The following is a 16,173-nucleotide window of genomic DNA, read 5'->3' as shown; positions in this document are numbered from 1 at the left end:
CCTTGCGTATTTCTGTCAGAGCCTGGAGTCAGGCATTTCTCCATGGAGTCCTAGTTCTTCTTCTTCTTTTTTAATGTTTGTTTATTTATTTTGAGGGGTGGGAGGCGGGGAAAGAGGGAGAGAGGGAGAATGAGAATATCCCAAGCAGGCTCCACGCTGTCAGCACAGAACCTGACTTGGGGCTCCATCTCACGAACTGTGAGATCATGACCTTTGTGGAAATCAAGAGTCAGACGCTTAACCCACTGAGCCACCCAGGCACCCCCCCACACCCCTTTATTTCCTGACCCTGCTAGGTTCTGACACACTTCTTGTTGAAGCATTCCTCTATAGGGATGCCTTCCTTACCCTCCTGGGCGCTGACACCTCGCCCCAGGCTATCCCCTCAGCCCCAGGCACTTGCTTTCCATCCCATTCGGGTTATGCTGCCTCTTCTCAACCCAGTCTTCAGATACCCACCTTCCTTGGCTCCATCTAATGGTTTTTGAACTGGCTTTTCAAGAAGGGAATGTATGCATAGGAATTAAAACAAAACCAACAAAAAATCCTGGAGCACAGTTAAAGACTTGGTATTATTTGGTTGATTTTTTTAACCTTCAAAAAGGGGGTGTTTTATTGGCTGTCAGTAATTAGTGAAAAGTCTCCTCCCAGTGATGTCACATCTGAGAAGTATTTAAAAAGTGTAAGAAAAAGACAATTTTCTAGAAAGGCCAGAGGAACTGGATTGGAGTGTAAAGAAATAGTGGCGGGGTATTGAGAAGTGGACTCAGAGTGATGAAGGACTGACTGCACAGCATTGTGAGGCATTCAGTGAAAGGGTGGGCTACATGTCCACTGCGTTCATTTCTGAGGATATTACCGTGTTTTACAGTAGTTGATGTTTATAATTTTAACCACAGGTTATCATGAAAAAGATATATTTTATTGGTAATATTGAATGACAAAAGGTCGTGTATACTTCATACATTTATATGCCAAGACAAAAGAATATCTAATCCTTTAAAAATAAGTCTTAAGTCTTTTTTATTCTAGAAAATTAACTCATCCAGAGTTCATCAATCTCTTATCATTCCAGCCAAGATGATGTTATAAATAAATATATGAAAATAAAATTGTCATCCCCTGTTGTGTTCTCTAATTGCATCTGGGTGATTTTCTGTCCCCCAGACTGGAAATGTCAGCATGATCTTTAATCAGTCCTTTTCCCCTTGCTGCCTACTTCCAATCATTTCTTCTTCTGTCAGTTCTGACAGCTCAGATATCCTGCCACACACTCCTCCTCTTTGCATTCTGCCATTGCCTGGTTAAAGCCTTCATTACTTTTTTGTGAGTTTTTGCATTAACCTCAGTTCAATTCAGTAAATATTCTGCAAGTGCTTTCCCTGCATCTTTGCCTTTATTTTGATTGCGGCACCTCTGTCTGAAAGGTTAGCTTAATTAAATGTCCCTAGAAGCCAGGTCCAGGAGTAATGGGGAAGGGACTGCAATGAATTCATTGCCTGTCTGTGCATGTCAAAGGGATTATTGTCATACTGAATTGAGGGGTGGGTGAGGGCACTATCGATGCCAAATCTTCCAGTCTTTTGAGAGGAGCTGCAAATGCATATTTTTACATGAAATCTTAGAATTTTTTCACTTCTCTTTTCGGTGCTTCCCAACAAAAGGGTGATCAACATTGCATTTTAATATGTGAAAGACTCTGAGGAGTCCTGCAGTAAACAAATCTGTTTAAGATTCTGGATTCCTTAGTCTGGCCCAAGAGGCTCTTTACCACTTGACTCAAGCCTACCATTCACTGATGTTAGAAATAATGTGCTAGATCTTCTCACTCCTGTGTTTAATTGGATTACTCTCTTAACCTGGAATGCCTCCGTGTTGTTGACCTCATCTCTCATTTAATTTGTCTTTTGCTAGCTTTCTCATCTGCATTTTCCTGACAGGACGTTGTACCTGTCATAAAGTTATTATCCTGTTTATGTTGTTCATGGATCGAATCGTTTTGCATTAAACTAGGACCTTTAAGGACAAAGACCTGTGTTCATACTGTATACCATGCACCTGGCACAATGCCTAATGTTTGTAGACACTTCATCACAGAATGAGTGGTTGAGCCTCTGAGTGAAGGCAGGTTGGAACTCAGTCTGGTGTTAGGGAGAAACAGTAGTTTTCTAACTGGTCTTCATATCCATTTTATATATATTTTCTGGTGCAAGTTTCTAGGAGCATATTTTATACTCTATTTTGTTCATGCAATACATGTGGCTCTCCATTGCCTAAGGAATAAAGTCCATGCTCTGCACTGTGATATTCAAGATACTCTGTGGTCTAGCCTCAGTTCTCCTTTATAGTTCATCTCCCACTATTCCTTAGTTTGTACTCTCCGAGCCAAATGTGACTACATTTTCATGATCAGACTCTGTGGCTTTGCTCAGCTGATACGTCTGATACTATTTTCCTGTCTCAGCCTGTTGAAATCCCAGTACCCTTCAAGACTTAGCTCAGGCTTTCTCTTTTGTTAAGCCATTCCTCAACTCCTAGAATGGAAGAAATGGTCTCCTATCTGATCCTGGCACATTGGGATTCTCTTAAACATTAATTAAAATTTATCTCTTGTAGTTATGGATATAGCTTTTATATCTTCTGGCTGGGAACAGATATTACATCCAGTACTTTGCTTAGAGTAGATATTTAATACATGGTTTTTAAAATTAGACTATTATATAGTATGCAGAAATAAAGGTAACAGTAACAAGATCATTACTTGGATAAACTGTTATTAGGACAGGTTGCAATAGTGTTAAGTGATATAAACTTATAACATGTACACAGGGGATTAATGTGGTTTTTATTTTTACCAAATGATTACAAGTAGGTTAGTTGAGGAGAGCCAAGGGTAAATATTAGTTGATCTATGTAAATGCTATATTTTATGTAAATATGAAATAGTGTTATTTCTTTTAGTTCTTAACATACATTTGAAGAAAACATGAAATCTAAATAAAATTCTTTCCTTTCTTTTAGGAATCAAGGAAGGACTGAGGTAAGATTATTTCTATGAATATTTTATTGAAAACATGAGATTATTTTACCATGTATTAGTAATAGTAAAGAGAAGGTGGTGTTTGCATTCTGGAAAACTACATCAAAACACTGGCTGATGGTGAGGAACACGTAACAGTATAAATGTCACTTTTGTGTGAATGAATGGACTCCTTTCTAGTCGTTCATTCTTAGCATTTTTCTGCTTTGACCCAAAATATCCCTTCACTGGGTACTATGAGGCTTATTCTTGCTTCAGTATTACTCGAATATTATTTCAGTGTGGCAAAGGCATTTGGTCTGGATTTTTCAGGGCTTTAGGTTTTGACCCATTAAGTCCAGGACATAATTGTGGTACCTATCGCATACTAGAGAAGTATTTAATAAATGCTTTATGGCCTTTCCTTTGTGGTTGGGAGATTAGTATTTTATGTTTATAAATCCCTTTGATATAAAATGTGAGGTTCCTTTGGGGAGAGCTGGTATGTAGTAAAAATCCTTGTGAAAAAACGTCTACTACGTCTTTTTTATTCTAAACCTCAATATTGAATTACCTTTGTAAGTATTTATTTGTATTTGTTAAAGTATTCAAAAATAAAACAGCACCATGTACTCCTACAGCAGTCATTAAGACCTAAAAAAGAAATACATCCCCTGCTTATGGGAATGTTTAAGCTTTCTAGTAATAGCTCACTTTTTCCCCCTTTAAGTACAGTCACCTTTTAAATACTCATAATATTCATTAAGCAAATACTGTTTTCCTTCTATGTGCCAGGCCCTTTGCTATATATTTATTTATATTATATATTTAAGTATATATATTTGTAAGGATATAAATGTGAGAAGATAAAATCCCTTGACTTCAGAGACCTTAGGGGAAAAAATTTATTCCTGTTTTGGAGCTAGAGTTTCTTCAGCCATAAACCAGAGAAAAACATTTGAAAGCTGTCACCCATCTTTATAATGGTAGATTAGCCCCATTATTCTGACAAATGGGAATAGATTCTCTTTTTATGACTAAGTATTAAGGATTTTTTGATAAAGTTTTAGAAAAATGTTGAATAAAACTGAGGGCTGATGGGAGGTGGGAGGGAGGGGAGGGTGGGTGATGAGTATTGAGGAGGGCACCTGTTGGGATGAGCACTGGATGTTGTATGGAAATCAATTTGACAGTAAATTTCATATATTAAAAAATTAATAAAATAAAAGAAAAATGTTGAATAAAATGACTAGAAATTGAGGCTCATATTTTTAAAAAGGTATTTGATTTATAATCAATTTCTGTGAAAGATACTTTGAATACATAAGTATGTTGTAATAAGCTTTTGTTAATGTGTCTGTTAGGTGTCATTTACTTTGAATGAGGATCTTGCAAATATTCACGATATTGGCGGAAAACCAGCTTCTGTCAGCACCCCTAGAGAACATCCATTTGTCTTACAAAGTGTTGGAGGACAGACATTAACAGTCTTTACTGAGAGCTCATCAGGTAAGTGGGAATAGAATTATTTAATGTGATTCCAGTACTTGTTATATAGATGCTGTGTCTCAAATTACACTTTAAGGTCATTATCAAGGCTGCTTTACCTGTTGTTCTGTCTACCTCTATTATTCATTTCATGCTATTTGTTTCTCTACTTTCCTGTGATTAATGAAATTTTGGCTGTTACTCGAAGGGTTTAATTTCCATTTGGGGCATGAAGAAATAGAACAAAGCAGATGGAAGAGTCTGGTGCATCAAGCTGTCTTCTAGGATGTTGAAGAAACAGTATTCTGAGTTTTGCCAAGATAAGGTCATACTTTCCTGTTTTGGTAAATTGATATTCAGCAACTATAAGTTGTGTTTAAAAAAATACTGCTTAATATTAGGGAATATTTTAGTCTGAATTTTTGCCTTTGTAGGTTTCAGTTCTAAGAGCCTTTTTAGTACCGAGATTTGAACTGTTTTTACTTGGTTTTGACACTCAAGAAGCTCTGTGTTAAGTACAGTTTGTAAATTTTGTGTGTTTGCTCTGATATTCTACCAGTTCAGTAAATCAGGAGCAAGTGTTTCAGTTTGTGCATTAGAGAGGGAGATTTTTTGCAGCATATGTATATGTTTATTTTCATTGTTTCTTGATTTTTAACCTTCTCTGAATGTAGAATATTACTATTAATGTAGCAGGGCAACTCATTTTAATGGAGCTAATTTCCTATATCTAATTTAAAAAGTTTGTTGGTTGTGTAAGGAAAATGATTTGTGATTTTGTCATATCTGCATTAAACATAACAAAGAAGGCTATAAGAAATTATAGTATGTTAAGGATGTTATTGTTATAAAAAAAGAATATGTTCAGATACATTTTTTGTGATGTCTTAGAATACCAGTAGCTATAAAAACTGATCTAAAAAATATTAATATTTTCCCCCACTTTTATTTTTTTTTATTTTTTTATTTAAAAAAAATTTTTTTTTTTTTCAACGTTTATTTATTTTTGGGACAGAGAGAGACAGAGCATGAACGGGGGAGGGGCAGAGAGAGAGGGAGACACAGAATCGGAAACAGGCTCCAGGCTCTGAGCCATCAGCCCAGAGCCCGACGCGGGGCTCGAACTCACGGACCGCGAGATGGTGACCTGGCTGAAGTCGGACGCTTAACCGACTGCGCCACCCAGGCGCCCCTCCACTTTTAATGTAGAATGTAACACAGGGGTAAAATAACTTTTCTGCATGTGGTTTAGGGTAAAAGTTTTGTTTTATTGCATTATTCTGATGCTACAATAATATTGATACTATAATAATGTGTAGTATTATGGGAGGTAGAAAGTGTTAAATACTTGCATTTTCTCTTGGAGAGGATTCAGTCATTCAACAAATATTTATTGTATGCCATGCAGGGCATAGCACAGGTGCATCCAAGGAATATGGTGTTTGTCTTGTGATTGATAGGATTTAATAATACCTATTGAACCTGTGGGTTTTTTCTACTTTTGTGTTGTCCCTGGAGTAGAAGAGGCATAGTACCAAGATCGTAAATAGGAGGCAGAACCGTGAAAAAGTTTGAGGTAGGAAAATTTTGAACTACTTTTGTAGAAAAAGGTATCCTATTTCAGCCTTTTTACATTTTACTAAATTGCTAATTTTTTCAACATGTGATTTATTACTTCTATAAAAGACAGTGATTTAGCAGGCTCTGTGCTGACAGCTCAGAGCCTAGAGCCTGTTTGGATTCTGTGTCTCCCTCTCTCCCCCTACCCCGCTAGTGCTCTGTCTCTTTCTCTCTCAAAAATAAATAAAACATTAAAAAAAATGAAAGTTTTAAAAGACAGTGATTTAGAACGATAAGGTTTGTTATCCTCAAAATTTATCTTCCATTAAAAAAAATTTTTTTTAATGTTTATTTTTGAGAGAGAGAGAGAGAGAGTAAGCATGTGCAGGCAGGGGAGGGGCAGAGAGAGAGGGAGACACAGAATTCGAAGCAGGCTCCAGGCTCCGAGCTGTCAGCACAGAGACTTATGTGGGGCTCGAACTCACAAACTGCGAGATCATGACCTGAGCCGAAGTTGGACACTTAACCGACTGAGCCACCCAGGCACCCCTTTATCTTCCATTTTTAATCTCGTAAATTCTTTAGTTAGTATTGTTCTCTTCTTGAACATTTTGTGTTCACATTTCTGGTTACAGTGTACTCCAAAGTGAATATGGTATTATAAGGATTATCTTGGCAGGGATATGGAAGTGAATCAAGATTGTCATCCTTCTTCTGGAGTTTGGACAATATGTTCTTGCTTTGTAGAGCTGTGGTAATACAAATGCAAGTCTAAGTTGCTGCTAGATGCTGCACACTATAAGGAAACTTTTTTCTTATTAATAGCAGTCATTTCGGTTTAAGTCATCATTCCTTGGTTCTCCTTGCACTTTTCTGGGCTTTGTTTTCCTTATTTGTGAAATGGGATAATAATTATTTATGTTTATGTATAAATAGGAATATATTTAAAACACAACAACACTCTACATAATAAATGGTCAGTGACTATTAACTGTTATTATTAGATTTTTTTTCTTTTCTTTTTTTTTTTTTATAGCTCTAGCTATCTATAGATGTATATATTTTTTTAAGTAAGCTCCGGGCCCAATATGTGGCTTGAACTCAGCCATGACCCCAAGATCAGGTGTTGCGTACTCTACTGACTGAGCCAGCCAGATGCCCCTATATTAGATCTTGTTTTTAAACACTTTAGGTTTCAAGTTTATTTTAAGCCATGTGCTTGCAGTTTAGCTGTCTGTGTGTATACCATTTGATGAACTTGAGCCAATAGAGATTTTTATTTATTTATTTATTTATTTTTTTACTGCTTTATTTATTTATCTATGAGAGAGAGTGAGTGAGTGCACATGTGTGTGCAAGAGCATGAACAAGGAGGGGCAGAGAGTGAGGGAGACACAGAATCTGAAGCAGGCTCCAGGCTCTGAGCTGTCAGCACAGAGCCTGACACGGGGCTCGAACTCGTGTACCGTGAGATCATGACCAGAGCTGAAGTCGGACGCTTAATCTACTGAGTCACCCAGGTGCCCCCGTTCAGTATTTTTGGATTGCCTCAATGACCGAGGGGAAAAAAAAAAAAACAAACTCCATAGAGTTTTTTAATGAACCACTGTTTTTAATGATTCAATTTTATATGTTAGAGTTTTTTTGTGAGGATGGAATTAGAGGGGACTGATATGTTTTACATTGTCTTCTTAATTAAACCATTCTGCATTTCTTGAGTGTTCTGTGACCACAATTCGTTTCTAGTTGAGTATTCCTGTCTGAGGGAACATGTTTTATTTTTAAGACTATTTGGGGTTTGACTCTTTTTCTGCCTTCACATTTCTCTGTGAAATTCTAAGTCTATTTCTCTATTAAATATATTTTTAGCTAGTCTTCTTATCTCTGTACCAGTATCTAGAGAGAAATGCCTGTGTTCAGTCTTCACTTTTTCCTGCTTGGATCTTTGGTTTAGTGTTTTTATCTACTATTTGTTGGAAATTAAATAACTTATGTTTCTTTTATAATTTACGCCCTTATGTTTGTTCGAACTTAGGTTTTATTCTTTATAATTGCAAATCCTAGACTAAAAGTTGCTATTCCTTCATCTGTTCAGTAGATATTTAATTCTAAGCTCTGTTAGAGTAAGACTAGACTTTTGTTCAGTTGGGCAACTGGTATGTGGAAAAAATAAGTGTTACAGAAAGTACTGTCATGGAGCTATGTATAAAGAAGGAAAAAGAGTATGCACTTTAATTGAAGGAACTGGGAAAGACTTCAAAAATGGAGATAATATTTGAGCTGTACCTTAAAAGTATATGAATACTTATATGAATAAGTGTGCCTTGAATAGGAGGAGGGAAAGTAAAGATAAAAAGCATTTTTCTTGCCTTCAGATACCCTGTTCTTCACTTTGCTTTCTCCTACCTGTCATACTTTGTCATAATCTATCTAAAATCCATTAAATAGTCCTTATTGGATCAAAGCAAAAAACTCAGTTGTGGACCTGATAGTCTAGTTTACAGACAAAAAAGTTTGAACTGGTGCCGTGGGAGTGGAAAAGAATATCCTCTTCGAGAGATAACAGAGGTAATTTTGACAGCTTTTGGTGATGAATTGACTCGGACAATTGGATGAGTGAGAAGTCTAGAATGGTTTCTAGGCTTTTTTGGCTTGAGCATCCGGATAAATGGTGAGATCATTACGGAGATAGAAAATATTGGAAGAAATGGGTAGGATTAGAGCTGATAGAACCACGGTGGCATTTGGTGTTCTAAGTTTTCATTACCTTTGACCCTTCTGCAGCAGTTCATTAATTCAACAAACTGATGTTTGTACCTGTTGTTTGCAGGACCTCTTTTATTTAGAGTTGGGGTACTTCAGTGAGCAAAATCCCAGCCTTTATGGTGCTTACATTTTAAGTAAGAGGAAATAGCAACAAATAATAAACATAATGAGTAAATTGTATCTTAGTCTAGAAGGTGGTAAATTATCTGAGAAAAAGGCAGAGTGGTGTCAGGAGTACTGAGTTGAGGGTGGGGCTTGCAAATTTAGTTTGGTCAGTATGGGTCCATTGAGAAGATGGGATTTGAACAGCCTTGAACTCCGTCCGGAGGACGTAGCCACGTGGTGTTAGTAAGCCAGCTAGGAGTTCTCAAGGCAGAAGCAACAACACATTTGCCCTGAGGTGGGAGCAAGCCTAGCATGTTCCAGGAGTAGCAAGGAGGTCAGTGTAGGGTGGAATAGATGGGCCAACGGGAAGAGTAGTGGGCTAGTGGTAGTAGGAAGCTGGAGCAGAAGGGAGTTGGCAGTGACCAGTCATAAAGGAACTTGTAAACTAGTAACAGTTTTGGATTTTATTCTGAGAAAAGTGGGAGCCACTGGATGGTTTTGAACAGAATAGAGATTTGATCTGATTTACATTTTAAAGAATGACTCTGGCCAGCAAGTAGAGAAGAGACTCTGAGGGCAAGCGTGGGAGCTGGAGGCTACTGCAGTAATCAGGGGAGAAATGACAGAGGTCTTGGACCTCTCAGTGGTAGCCGTGACAAAGGCCTGGGCTCTCATCTGATGTCCAATCCCATCTTTTTTTTTTTTTTTTAGTTTTTTTTTTTAAATGTTTATTTATTTTTGAGAGTCAAAGCATGAGTGGGGGATAGGCAGAGAGAGAGAGGGAGACATAATCCAAAGCAGGCTCCAGGGTCTGAGCTGTCATTGCAGAGCTCAGTGCTGGGCTCGAACCCACAAACCATGATATCCTGACCTGAGGAGAAGTCAGACACTTAACCGACTGAGCCACCCATCTTTAGTTGTCTGAACAGATAATCCACTTGGATTTTTTGTTACAAAAGTCATATTGATTTTTCCATTCGTTATTCTCCAGATATTCATATTTCTGTCAGTGATAACATCATCAGTCTTTTATTCTCTTGGCCATGATAATTCTTAGACTCCTTTTACTCACACATTTAGTCAGGTGTCTCGTTTCGTCATTTCTGTTGGAAAAATCACATGTAAATGTTTGTGTGGTCCCCTGAAGCAGTCCTGTGAAAGCTTCACCCATCCTCTCTACCCTCTCTGATTCAGTCTGCTGGAATCCCTTTTACAGTAGCTTCCTGGCACCTGCCCCTGCTTTTCCCCTTTGTGTCCCCCCTCCCCTCCCCACCAAGGATTTGTTTGCCTTTTTTAGTTGAAGCCACCTTCCTTCGCTGCTCTAGTCTTGCTTGACTGTTCTTTCTTGGTAGTAAGGTTTGTTTTACTCATTTTGCCCCTGAATTAAACCTTGTGGGTAGGATACTGTGTCTCATGCTTATCTCCATAGTGTCTGGGCTAGGATCGAGCAATATAGTGGGTGAGCAAAGGTGCTAAAATCATTTATTTTCTCTTAAGAATTACTACTCCAAAGGTACATTTTATAATAGTTTTTAAGGGAGATGACTTATTAGTGACAAAGGATGGGCTTTCTTCTTCAGAGTTTCTTAAGACGTTTGAGGTTCAAAACTGAATATTAAATTCCTTTGTTTCTCACTTTATTTCTTGCTCGTTATATTTTAATTTTGGCACAGCTGATTCTTTTACTTTTTTTTTTTTTTTTTGCTAATCAGAGTAGTTCAGCACTGTGTGCTGTAACACTTGGTTAACCACTGCACACATTATAATAAGACCTATTCCCTGGATAATATAGCAGCTGAGATAATTGGAAGTATGAGAATTTACTTGGTGGTGGCTTGCCTTATTTTAAGCTTGAGTTTGGTAATGTATACCAACACATATTTATCTTAGAATGTATTTGAATTTGAAGTAAAATGTATATCTGTGGAAATGCTCCTTGAAGATGGAGAATTACTAGTCATGTTGGAAATACTGTAGGATTTATAATCTGCCTCATATGGACTGTCCCGCAAGTATGGTAAATGAAGCCCAAATATAGATAATCTTTTTATTTCAAGTTGAATTTTTGACTGTTAATGAGAAACATTAACTTGGTGCATTTCCCCCATTTGTTGAGAATGGGATATTGTATAATTTTCAGAGGTGTGAATTAAGCTTTATATATATGTGTATGTGGTTGTTAGCACTCAAACTACAGCTCTTTTTTGTTGAATTTTTTTCTCATCACTGCTTTTAAACATGACTTACACTGTGTTGCCTAAATCATCACCATATGCATATTACGGATTGCCATGCAATGGGACTCTGAGGTTTTATTTAGCCTTATCTGTCATAATTGTAATGATTTTATATCACTTTAGTGCAGTGGTTCTTGAACTTTTGGTCTTAGAGCTCCTTTATACATTATGTGTTAACATAAATCACATATATATGTGAAAAAGCCTTGTTTTCAAAAAAAAAATAGGGTGAAATGTGGCATTTTGTAAATCACATTAATATCTGGCTTAAAAGACTAGCTGTATTCTCCTGCCCACTTCTGCATTCAGTCTAGAGCGGTATGTTGATTTTGGTTAAGTATCTGAAGAAAATCTGACCTCTGACAAATTATGCAGTTAGAAAACAGAGGAGTAATTAATGACATTTTCAGATAATTGTGAATATTCTTTTGATACTACACCAAAATTTTACTAAGTGGTAGTTTCTTAAAGGTTTGTTGCAGCATAGAATTTGAAATCGGATCAGTAAACTTTTTATAGTCTGTTACATTGAAATCCACAAGGTTTATTCAGTAGTTTGAACGGATCTTTTACCTATACATGATTTTGTAACATCACATGTGCATCATTTTGAGAATGTTGGTTCACTGAGTTGTGCACTTCTTCCGCATGTTGCCATGTTTCCTTACTCAATATTGAAATTTTGCATTCATTAACATCACTGTGTTAATCAGAAGATCTTTAGGTATTAGAGTGCTGTCAAGTTTATGGTGATGGGTATAAGTTTTTAACAAGGGCTAATTTTCATTTTAAAGGTTGAATTTTAATTTTTAAAAATTTTTAATATTTATTTTTGAGAGAGAGACAGAGCACGAGTGGGGAGGGGCAGAGACACAGGGAGGCACAGAATCCGAAGCAGGCTCCAGGCTCTGAGCTGTCAGCACAGAGCCCGACACGGGGCTCAAACTCACGAGTCATGAGATCACGAGCCGTGAGATCATGACCTGAGCCAAGACTGGACGCTCAACTGACTGAGCTACCCAGGTGCCCCTGAATTTTATTAATGGTATCAGATACTCTCAGTTGTTTCTTTGAAAGGATGGGCTTATTCCATTCATTTTTGAGAATTTCTTCCAGATACTTGAGCCTGATAACCAGAGTTTGTGTGGCAGCCACCTCTAAGTGTCGTCCGCTTTAGCAAGTGCACCGGGCTTTCCAGTCTTCCAGTGAGTTATGTGCAAAGACCCCGGTGGCAGAAGTCGGGAAGCCTTATTTTCTCCTTACTCTTGAGTAATGGCCATGCTACTGAACATTTGGGATCATATCAGTTTCTGGCACTTTTATACTTGTCAGGAAGAACAAACTGAAACCAAAATGTATGACCTTAGTGTTTTGTGTATTTCCCGAGCTGCCACCAAGGTTTGTGGCTGACTGCAGAGGTTCAGCTTTGAGATTTCTGCCAACTGCCTGAGTCAGGCCTACTCTCTGGAAAGTTAAACCTAATAGCAGAAAATGTTCCTTTATTCAGTGGTTGGAAAAGAGAGTAAAAGGCATGTTTATACTCTTTTCATGTTCAGGTATTCATGTATAGATACATGGTTGTTATATAGTGTGGATTTCATAATTTGGGGATGAGGGTGAGGAGGAGAAAAAGGAAAACTTGTAAGAATAACATTAAGGTTTGGAATCACAAGTTAAATCCATTAAAGCTGATTTATTTTTTTAATGAAATATTTCAAGCCTGTAGTAAAGTGTAGAGAATAGCGTAACTTGTGTGCAACATCTCTTTCATAACTTGATATTTGCCATATTTTTTAAGGATATAAAACATTTTAGATACAGTTGACATTCCATTTTCTTTTTCCTGGTCCCATTCTACCTTCCTTTCCAGAAGTAACCATTGTCCTGGAGTTAGTGTATATTATTGTGAGAGTTTGCAATTGCTTACGACAAATTCTTCACAATATTAATGAAGAAAACAAAATTCTTTAGAGATGGTTTAAGCAGTGTCATCTGAATTTCTAACAATTAGGGAAATTCAGTGTTTAGATTGAATAGAGATTTTTTAGTGTAGAGTATTTCTTGACAAGCCTTTTTTTTGTTCTTTTGTTTCTTTACTGCATGAATTTTTTAAATTTCCTAGAATTTAACATAAATTATGTGATCAAGGGGCACCTGGTTGGCTCAGTCGGTTGAGCATCTGACTTCGGCTCAGGTCGTGATCTCACAGTTTGTGGCTTCAAGCCCCACGTCGGGCTTTGTGCTGACAGCTCGAGCCTGGAGCCTGCTTCAGATTCTGTGTCTCCTCTCTCAGCCCTTCCCCGCACGCTTTGTCTCACTCTGTTTCTCAAAAATAAATAAATGTAAAAAAAAATTTTTTTTTAAAATTATGTGATCAAAAGTAATTATTAATGAGAAACTTAAAAACTCAATCCCATGTTTTCTGGTGAGAAATACTGATTGATCGGTGAAAACTATGAGGATAAAAGAAAATATTTGAATTTTGTGTTAGCCTTGCCACTCATGCATTTTTTATTTTGGTAATGCAGTCTTCTGTATCTGTATTGTGATAAGCACACTGTCAGTGTTTTGAGTATGAGTTAGGTAATATAGTGTTATTTCTCAGAAGAATTGATGTATAATTTATGCTAGGAATATTGGCTTGTTGGTTTTTTGTCAGTTTTAGTCATTGCTATGAATTTGTTAAAGTAACCTAACTTTAGAAAGCATCTTCAAGTTTTTATCTTTATTGTATGTTGTGTTTACTCTTCCTAAAATTCTGTGATGCTCAGTTTTTATCCTCAAACCTCTCATTTCCTTTTGGTAAAGCAGCTGAGAAGAACTTGGAAGGTTTTTATTATGCCTGGATGTACTGATAGGCTATACAAACATGTTTCTCCTTTTTCCTTTTAATTTTCTATAGCTTCCAGGTTATAAAGTTGGTTCTTTGTTTTGATTCATGGATACTTAGGAAGAACCTGGCTTCTTTACAGACATAGTAAAATCAGTTTTACAGTGCATATTATATTACTTTATGTATTAAAACTAGGTCTTGAAACAGTGTTAATTTAAAACTACCAATGTTTTTCAAAAAAAGTAAAACCATCTTAATTTAAAAAAAAATCATTTTCTTTGGGTGTTTCAAATAACTTTATTGCCATTTAGTACAAGCAGGGGAGGTGCAGAGAGAGAGGGAGACACAGAATCTGAAGCAGGCTCTAGGCTCTGAGCTGTCAGCACAGAGCCCAACATGGGGCTTGAACTCATGGACCGTGAGATCATGACCTGAGCAGAAGTCAGATGCTCAACCGACTGAGCCACCCAGGAGTCTCTATTGCTATTAGTTTTTTAAACCTTATGCAAGACTATTGCTCACAGACATGGTTTTGTCTCTGGTTCTTTGAGCATAAGTGTATTATTCTTATATCAATATTTAAAATGGAGAAAATGCCTTACAACTGATTTTTCTTTTTCTGCCACACAGCCTTTCATTATGGAAAGAGAAGACACATTACTTGGTTGGCTTTATACTTTGCGTGCTTAAAAGATAGTACTAATACAGTAATTCCTTACAGAAAAAAAGAAGCTAAGACTTTAAATTTGGTTTATTACTTTAAAAAGCAATTCATACTCTATTTTATTTTATTTTATTTATTTTATTTTTATTTTATTTTAATTTTAATTTTAATTTAATTATTTTTTAAGTAGGCTCCATATCCATTGTGGGGCTCAACCTCATGACCCCGAGATCAAGAGTCCCATGTACTACCAACTGAGCCAGCCTGGCACTCTTCACGTTCTTTTTTTAAATTTTATTTATTTATTTTTTATGTTTAATTATTTTTGAGAGAGACACAGAAAGACAGAGTGTGAGTGGAGGAGAGAGAGAGGGGACACAGAATTTGAAGCAGGCTCCAGGCTCTGAGCTGTCAGCACAGAGCCCAGCGCGGGGCTCGAACTCATGAACTGTGAGATTATGACCTGAGCCGAAGTTGGCTGCTTAACCCACTAAGCCACCCAGGCACCCCTCACATTCTTTATTTATTTGTTTTTTAATTAAAAAAATTAATGTTTATTTCTTTTTTGAGAGAGAGACAGAGTGCGAGTTGGGGAGAGGCAGAGAGAGAGACACACACAGAATCTGAAGCAGGCTCCAGGCTCCTAGCTGTCAGCACGGAGCCCAATATGGGGCTCAAACCCACGAACTGGGAGATCGTGACCTGAGCCGAAGTCAGTTGCTTAACTGACTGAGCCACCCAGTCGCCCCCACATTCTTTATTTTATAAAACGTGCATGGGGCACCTGTCTGGCTCAGTCAGTAGAGCATGGGACTCTTGATCTTTGGTTTGTAAATTTGAGCTCCACAGTGGGTGTAGAATCTTTAAAGTGCTGTCCAATAGAAATAAAATGCAAGTCACATACATATTTAAAAAAATTTTTAAAGATGCATAGGACACCAAAGGCTTTCATGTATAAAAGTAACAGCCACTTCTCCCACGGCCTCACTAGTCCCACTTATAGGATACCAGCCCTGGTAAAAAGCTACATCACAACAGAATAGGAAGGGCTACCAAAATGAATTTGAAACCTACATTTGAACTATATTCTTTTTTTTTTTTTTTTTTAATGTTTATTTATTTTTGAGACAGGGAGAGACAGAGCATGAACAGGGGAGGGTCAGAGAGAGAGGGAGACAGAATCTGAAACAGGCTCCAGGCTCTGAGCTGTCAGCACAGAGCCCGATGCGGGGCTCGAACTCACGGACCGCGAGATCATGACCTGAGCTGAAGTTGGACGCTTAACCGACTGAGCCACCCAGGCGCCCCTGAACTATATTCTTGACTACACAGGTTGTGATGCAAAGTGCCTTGTGTCATTTTATATTCTTGTAACTATTTGGTCTGGAAGAATTGAAGGAGGTTTTTATATTAAGGCATAAATATTTACAACATTTACATCTTTCTTACCATTAAGCAGTGAAAGGTAACAGAAATAGGTAATCTCCAAGCACGTATTTTG

The 16,173-nt window shown here is 37.3% G+C and overlaps 1 protein-coding gene across 1 annotated transcript in view; it reads left to right on the top strand.

Annotated features, from left to right (window-relative positions):
* Positions 1 to 16,173, top strand: part of GTF2F2 (general transcription factor IIF subunit 2) — a 157,959-nt gene that overhangs the window by 21,243 nt on the left and 120,543 nt on the right. Inside the window, exons 3-4 of the mRNA XM_040448488.1 lie at positions 3,022 to 3,040; positions 4,384 to 4,528. Of these exons, the coding sequence (XP_040304422.1) occupies positions 3,022 to 3,040; positions 4,384 to 4,528 (164 nt within the window). The remainder of the gene's footprint in view (positions 1 to 3,021; positions 3,041 to 4,383; positions 4,529 to 16,173) is intronic.

This window comes from Herpailurus yagouaroundi, unplaced genomic scaffold, assembly GCF_014898765.1.
Source record: "Herpailurus yagouaroundi ecotype Mexico unplaced genomic scaffold, PumYag 197, whole genome shotgun sequence".
In the NCBI taxonomy this organism is placed as follows: domain Eukaryota; kingdom Metazoa; phylum Chordata; class Mammalia; order Carnivora; family Felidae; genus Herpailurus; species Herpailurus yagouaroundi.
Note: the sequence above shows the minus strand (reverse complement) of the source record. Positions and strands in the feature narration are given on the sequence as shown.